The following is an 8,179-nucleotide window of genomic DNA, read 5'->3' on the forward strand; positions in this document are numbered from 1 at the left end:
GTATCATCCTTATCTCTGGAAAGATGCTGTCTCAGAGGATAGAGGGAGCGACAGAGATGACACACTTCCTGTGTCCCACAATATAACGATGTTTAATTGAGGGGACCTAGAGCATAGTCATTCTGACCAAAGTATTGGGCAGGCAGAAACAATTGAAGTGGCAATAAGGAGAGATTAGTTTGGCTCCATCTAATTAGTAATTTACCTTTTTGGGTCTGAAATGGTTAAATTAAACTCTCATCTTTATCTTTCCACTTTACTTGCTTTAACTTGCAAAGTTTTTCTTTCAGTTTATAAGTCTAAATTTTACTATGTCTTACTTTCATGTATATATAAAATGCTTTCCAGCATTACTATGAAACACTTATGGGCAACAATTTTCTATTTTTAGAAGTGGAGTCAAAATTTAACAAAAAGGTTCCTCAAATCAACAGATCATGCTATGTTACATGCATGAGATGATGGGAAAAATTTCTATATTGCTATGTATCTCTTGGATACATGGCAAAAACAAAAAACAAAGCACTCCACCATCAAACCCCAGGGCAGGGCAGGAAGCTAATATGACTGTGATTACAAAAAGAGCAGTAGTTCTAATTGGCAAGAAAATTTTCCTACAGATGTCTGCAACACATACCAAGCTTACCAAAAGAAAGCACCGGGATGGGCAATAAGATAGAGGATGAGACTGCCAAGGTAAATCATTTGCCGTTAGATGCCCAGGTGTTCAATAAAGTACCCATCCCATAAATGGAGAAAATAGGTTGTAACAATAACCAAAGGGAGATATAAACTCCACAGAAAAGAAAGGTACAGGATACTAGTTTTCCTTTCTCACTGATGTATTCACAGTTTTAAAGAAGTGTCTAACCGCATTTGAGTGGGTGGGATTGGTTTATAGACTGTGACTAGGGAAAACTATTTCTGAAGTAGTTCATGTGCTTTTCTAAACTCAAGCTTTGTTTTGGCCTTGAATAAAAAAGTTAATGAGAAGTCTGCAGCATGATTAATCAAACTCAGTTGATGTGTGAATGCAAGACCCTTGCTTAATTCATCCCAAGAATGAAGGCATTCATAAACCAAAGCAAATTTTCCTTTTTTTTTTTCTGCGTGGAGCCTGCGTGTGTTCACATAGCAGGCTAATCAAACCCCAGATACCTTATGAGTTGCACCTGTTTGCAGGTAAAGCCCCTATGTGAAATAGAGTTCATTTGCCAATCAACATGGTTCAGTATGCTATGCAAAAACATATTTATTCTGTGGCTAAACTGAGATTCTGTCACAGAATTCTATCGGGAGCAACCTGTTTAAAAATGATCAAAATGTTTCCAGGCAGAATTTAAAAATATTAACTCTGTACATGAGAACTCTGTACAATTGAATATCCAGGCACAGAATTCCACCAAATCTGTACTATAAGGGATAAAGCAAGACACTTTCTTGATTGCTCAAAGTTAAACAATGTTCTTCATTGTTTTCATTTAGAAACCCAAATTAAGAAACACCAATCAGAATGACACAGGAATTAGAGTAGGAAAAGATTCCCCTTTCCCTGGAAGTTTGCATGAGTGACCTGAATCAATCAACCCACATTAATCACATCAATTAAAATAACATGGAAAGAGAAACTAAAATATATAGCACTACAGGCTATAAACATTGCCCAAAGAAATAGTGAATACCACAGTGCACACAAAAGAGATATCCTTACATGCTATTGGAGAATGTAGGAAGAGAGAGGAAAGAATGAAAAAAAAACATGGACTGGGAGAAAAGAAAGGTACCATTCCAATGATTGTAGACATAAGGCTGTCACTGCAAACCCCTTCTAACATAGTCCTTCTGTTTAGGAAGGAATGGAAGTCACACCAGCTATTTTAAGCATTCTCTTTCTCTCTTAGTTCCCTTGTCCCCAAAAGGCAATGTTCGAACTTCTTCCTTCAAATTTATATTTCAAAATTACTTCCAAAAAATTGAATTTGACTGTTTGAATATGATTGTTTTCTTATTGTAGCCTGTGTTTCTACCAAAGGTCATAGCTGAGAGAGCAAAGTATATTTCATGATTGGGAGCAATGAAGTTTAAAGATTATATAGAACTGATTCTGCCATGTAACCAGTTGGGCAAGGAGAGTAAAGAGGGGCTGCTCCCCCTTCAACTGACTTAAACTGCATTGCAACAAGCAGGAAATAAAGATGACAGAAATGTCAATTGCTTTTCTGCATTATTTCCAATCTAAATGCCAATTTGTTCAGGATTTGTAGCTGGCTGAAGCTTCAGAGTAACTCCTTAAAATATCTGAGAATTGACAGGGATGTTTTGACAGCACTATGCACAAAGATTTCACAAGATGATCCTCAGAACCTTTTGATCCAAGCAGACACACTACACTCATAAATGGTACTTACGTGGTCAGCAGAGTCCTTAAGCCTCAACTGATGGAGATGGAAGGGGGAAAGAAAATGGAGATAGAATAAAGGAATAGTGATGCAGATTAACACATTCATACATGAGGTTTGGCACTAGCAAGATCTCAATAATATATACCATTCTTCACAAACGCATCTCTAAAAATGTAAAAAGCATGATTAGAACCTGATATTTAACTTGCTTTTAAGTGTCTTAATTCCCATCACAAAACTAAGCAAGAGAGGTTGTCTTTTCAACTTGCGCAGAATGACTACAACTGCAAACCTAAATATACCTAGGCATGGGGGGGAGATGAAATGGATGAAGAGATGCAGCCTTGTTTAGGACAGCCCTCTTGAATAGAGCAGGCTCAGAGGTCCACCTGTAGGGCCATTTGGAGAAATATGCTGGGCATCTATCTGACAAAATCCCTCAGATCTGCTCCAGTTAGACGTCAGCCTTGGAGCAGTTCCCATGGAGGTAACTGGGGTACAGTTTTGCTTTGTTACCTGAGAGAGGTCTGATCCCATTGGAGCTAAAGAAATGATGATTGAGCCTGCCCACATATATATTAAATCCATGTCTATATGCAAACTTCTTATCCTGTTTCTTCCTTTCTAGCAAAATGTATTTATCTTTATACATTTCCATTCCTAAATCAAAGAGGTAAGGACTGCTGGTTTTCAGCTGCTATATTATAATAATGATGATTTTTAGTTTCGATATTCTTTAGTTTATTACATTTCCAAAAAGTGGGTTTTAGGATAATGACATTGCTAAACAATAACAATCCTCCCCCAAAGAACAATATGGACTAAATATATTAAAATATGACATATTCATCAGCACTATTAAAGACAATGTATATCGGTGACTAAAACATTCACAACATCTCACAATTATACAATTACTGTATTTCTTAAAAGAACAGGGTAGAAATATGTAAAATGAGCCAGAAAAATGGTGATGCATATTCAATTTTAAGTTTGTTTTTTTTTAAATGGTTACACTGACAACTTAAAAATACTACAATCTTTCCCTTTCACCAGAGGAACTCTGTTTTAGGAGCATCTCTGTGATGAAATCAACTACAGTTAAATGTTTGAATTTATAAATCTGCTACCTATCAGATCAAACAGTTCTCTGCTGAACAGCCCAATTGCTTTGTAAGTATTTAGTGTCACTGAGTAAGATAAATGGCTTTTAGGAAACCAAAGGCCTTAATAAAAAAAAATTAGCTGCTGTTACTGCTTAGAGAGATGTAACCAATGCAAGCACAGCTAATGTTGGCAGTTGATATCACCAAATCTACAGTTCTAGTAAGAGCACCAAATAGATGAGTTTGACCAGGACTAGACTCAGATTTATTTTCTGCCCTGTTTACAAACTATTGCAAAGAAGGCCTGCCCTGCCACTATACACATGATTGTTGAATGCACATTCTTTACTTTAGCTGTCTGATTAAAGAATTATCGTGTGTGAGTTGGGCAGCCATATAAATCTACTTAATAAATAAAATTCTTTTAAGAGTGGTGAATCTCGTGTGGATCTTGTTAATGAAGCCAAACTGAATATTCAAACAACTCTCCAGAAGAATAATTGCTACCCAGGACTTGTTTTTCAAGAGGGTAACAGCTATTTTAAAGTCTTATTTCTTAGTTTATCTTATAAGCTGTTGTCAATCAGTGAAGACACAAGGTAGACAATTAAATATCCTCCAGATTTCTTTGGCAATTCTCATAAGTTTCAGTCAATCTGACTAACTGCGAGAGTTGTGGAAGTCATATTCTGAATCAGGAGCATGCACCATATTGCCTAACTGTATGTTCTTATTTTATCCTAAGTAAAATGCTTTTTTAACCTGACAGTTAAAATGAATACAGTAGGCTCAAGTATCAAAATATTCTGTGTCTTGGAATCTTGAATACAAATCAAAATATTCAAATATGACTGAAAATCACGGAATATATTGACACACAAAGCTCAGAGTAGAATTTAAATGTGTATGTACAGGATGGAACATAGCAGTGTGATTTTTCTGATATTGGGAATCCAAAGTTACTGTCAGATTAATACATTTAATTATTGAATTAGAAAAGGGCTGTTGCAGCTTTGTACTTAGAAAAGCAAAATATGTTTATGTAGTAAACTATACAGTGGAGAGTACTGTCTCCTGAACTCTGCTAAAGTAATACATACAGGCAAATTCCTGAGATAAAGTCAGGCTTGTCTGTCCATGTAGGACACAATGATTGACACTGCCCTGCTAGTTACTTATCAGTTGGAGGCAGAGACACAGCAGAGAAATTTTCTTAAGTATAAAGTTTCTCTTACAGAGCTATCAGTTACTGAATTCAAATGAAAGAAGGAATATATAGCACATGTTAACTTTCCCTTCTATTAGTTTTAAATACAAAATGAAGAAAAATATTGTATATATGGCAAAATGTTCCTCTAAATATTCTTGACCAATGTGTAATAGGGAGATGAAGTGTAAGAGGAAATGAATGATGGAACAGTATTATTTATCAACACATTGCGAAAGCTGAGTGCATTTCTGATAATTTCAAAATTTTAGAAGGCAATATTATCTCAATATGGAAAGCTGACTGTATCTCTGATGACAAAGTTCCCAACATTTTAGAAGGTGGTATTATCTAAATGGTTTTCTGGCTTTATGACTGTTCTGAGGCAGCTGGATCATGTATATGATACATTGCTACACCTTTAGCCTTCAAGCCTTTCACCTGACTGTGTTTTGCAGCTTTTCCATCTGTCTGATTATCATCCAAGAACACCACCCATATAAAAAAAATGGCAAGTGCCTTCAGGATGGACAGCTTATTGTAATTCCCATTCACAATGACTGATTCCTTGGATGAGATCGAGAATTAGCCTGCAAATGTAGCTGGCTTATTAATTTGCTAGGAATCCCTTGCTGTTTAAATGTATCCCCAATTTAGCGCTTATATTTCTACAAGAAATAATGACTGGAGACAAATTGAAAAACTGAAGCCTCTTTCTAGCAGAGAATTAAGACAAATTGCACCTGGCAAATAAAACAAATAGAAAGCTTTACAAAGCATGGTCTTAGACTATTATACTATGCCTCCATCTGTTGAAGGATAGGTATATACAGATTCCATCTTTTTTTAAGAAATAAAAGGCAAGTCATATCCATGAAGGATAATCAGAGGAATATATATAGTGTTTTACATCAAAGTTAAAGACATCTGTTCTATTGCTGCTGTTTCTGCATAGATTCTTTTACTTTCTTATACAAAATCTGGTGGTTCAATGGGTTTAATTAAATTATTTCATCTATAGGAGATTAACCATATAGCTTTTTGAGGACTAAATCTTTAGCCCTAGAGAAAGATAGAAAAGTGATGCATTTTACCAGCTAAAGGGACAACGTTCTCAGATAAAAACCACTGTGTATCTTCCCAAATATGAACATTTTGAAAAGATTCATAGAAATTCTGATGATCTAATCCAAGAAATGTAATCCTGTGCGAATAGGTTCTTATTTTATTTCTCCGTAATTCTTAGGCTGGGCTTTATTTTCTAGTGTATGAAAGGTGTGTGTGATTTATTTTATTTTCTTATTTTTTGCTGTGCTTTGCTCCCTGTTGAGAGAGAGATAAATAATTCAACTATACTTAGGAAGCGAATCAATTAGTCTGTGCAGTTCTCTTGTAATTTTACTGGGTGCCATTAAAAAATCTAGCTCACAACTGATCACCCCCAACTTGCAGCTGTAGAAACCTCAGGAACTACAGATTTTTTCCCCAGCATGAACCTTCCCCACCATCCCTCCTGAATCCAAAAGGTATTCTGTCTTAGTAAGTAGAAAAATTACAACAAATAGTTCAAAACTAAGACTTTGTTTCTTCTTTGTTTCAGTGATATTATGAGTATAGTACTTACACTAAGCAAGTCCTGACAAGATACTTAGTTCCAAAGAGATAGCAGGCAATGCTTATATTATCCACCTCCCTGGAGTGCTGGATTACATTAAGAAAGACCTTAAATTTCTCAAAAACTATTTCACTCTAGTCAACCTTTTCCCTTCTGCTTTCATTTCAGGAAGTTCTTTGATCTGACAAGTCATGTCACTCAAATATGACAAAGCCTTATTAACACTTGTAGTAAAATACAGAACCATCAATAAAGCATACATTTATTTCCAGCATACTACTGATGAATCCCAGACTTTCCATTTAGGATGACTTAATTGACGGTTAGAAGGCAATTTTGAAACTCATTTAATCCATTTTTAGCAAAATTAGCAACATTTAATAACACTTAACCTTTTGGATGTGTTATCCAAAAAGCCCATTTAGTTGTATTTTCCTTAAACTTATTCCAACAAATTGATTTCTTTAGATTAATCCTATCTTTTCATTCTTTACTTGAATTTCATTATTTGAGTTTATACTTGCAATCTCTAGTTACATGGTGTTGTATACCACATACTGTGCAGTTGGCCTTAAATTCTAAATTTATTTATTTAGAGTAAACATAATGAATTTGGGATCCTCTAGATCCGACATGTCAAACTCGCAACGTCACGCGACGTCGTGCAATGTATCGAAGCATTTTCTTCACCAATGGGGTGGGCGCGGTTTTGTCATGATGCGTCCGGCCTGCAGGTTGGCAGTTTGACACCCCTGCTCTAGATGTATTTGGACTGTAGCTTCCATTATCCATGACGAATAACTCTATGGATTAATTCAGACAGGATCTAACAGTTCAACACCATTTGGGACCATAGATTTCACATCTGTGTTAGAATTTTAACCAGTCCTATGAACCAAAAAACAACAACCCACTGACATGCAGGTAATTCTGCAAATAAGTATGCATATTCATCAATAGCGGGCTATACCTGGGATTCTGCTACCATGACATCTTTGATGACATGTGGTCCAACTGGTTCATTGTTCTCCATTTTTACATAGGTGACTTGGTAACCTCGAATTTGGCCATGCTGTTTGTTGGAGATGGGTGATTTCCAGGAAACACGAATTGCTGTTGAGTTCACTGACTCTACCTCGACTTTCCGTGGGGGAGCACTGGGCACTGCAATGTACATAGGCAAACTTAGTTAGAGAAAAATCATCAAGCATCTAACATTGGTACCTTAATTGTGAATGCTTTCTCTAATCCTCACTCTTCAATACTGTTCCCAGGAACAAGTATTTCGGTACATGCATGACTGTATATATGGACATGTCAGATTTCAAAGATTAACAGTGTCGGGCCCCGCGAGGCCGTCCCAGCCGCGTACAGCCTACCTCCCACCACCCCGTTTACCTTGCCCGAGCCGCAGTCCAGGGAAGCCGGCCGACCCGTCGTTCCGGCGATGCCGCTGCAGCCGCCGATGCCGCCGCTCTCCTCTGACGTCATCACCCTGCGCCTCACAGGGCCCGACAGAGGTTTTGAGTGGAAGGGGCCGGATGAACCCTCCGTCCTAGCGCAAAGCGACGGAGGGACGGGCAGAAGGGACGTCCAGCTGAGTGCCCGGCTGCGTGATTGAAGGGACGTCCAGCTGATTGCCCGGCTGCGTGATTGCCCGGCTGCGTGATTGCCCGGCTGCGTGATTGCGGGGCGCGGACTGGGTCGGGTCTGGGTGTGGGAGGGCGGATGCTGGCTTAGGATGGTGGCTTGGGAGGCGAGTGGGCGGGGGCGTATCCACAAGGGTGGGGCCGGAACACATGCTATGTAAGGCATTGGGAGCAAGCGCCTCCCAGTGCTGACTTTAATC

General features: G+C 37.9%; 1 protein-coding gene across 1 annotated transcript in view; it reads right to left on the bottom strand.

Annotated features, from left to right (window-relative positions):
* The window catches only part of PTPRF (protein tyrosine phosphatase receptor type F), a 342,535-nt gene that overhangs the window by 65,580 nt on the left and 268,776 nt on the right, over positions 1-8,179 (bottom strand). Inside the window, exons 11-12 of the mRNA XM_029283209.1 lie at positions 7,301-7,494; positions 2,409-2,435 (exon numbers count right to left, since the gene is read on the bottom strand). Coding sequence (XP_029139042.1) covers positions 2,409-2,435; positions 7,301-7,494 — 221 coding nt within the window. The remainder of the gene's footprint in view (positions 1-2,408; positions 2,436-7,300; positions 7,495-8,179) is intronic.

The sequence above is a fragment of the Protobothrops mucrosquamatus genome, unplaced genomic scaffold (assembly GCF_001527695.2).
Source record: "Protobothrops mucrosquamatus isolate PMUCROS unplaced genomic scaffold, P.Mucros_1.0 scaffold39, whole genome shotgun sequence".
In the NCBI taxonomy this organism is placed as follows: domain Eukaryota; kingdom Metazoa; phylum Chordata; class Lepidosauria; order Squamata; family Viperidae; genus Protobothrops; species Protobothrops mucrosquamatus.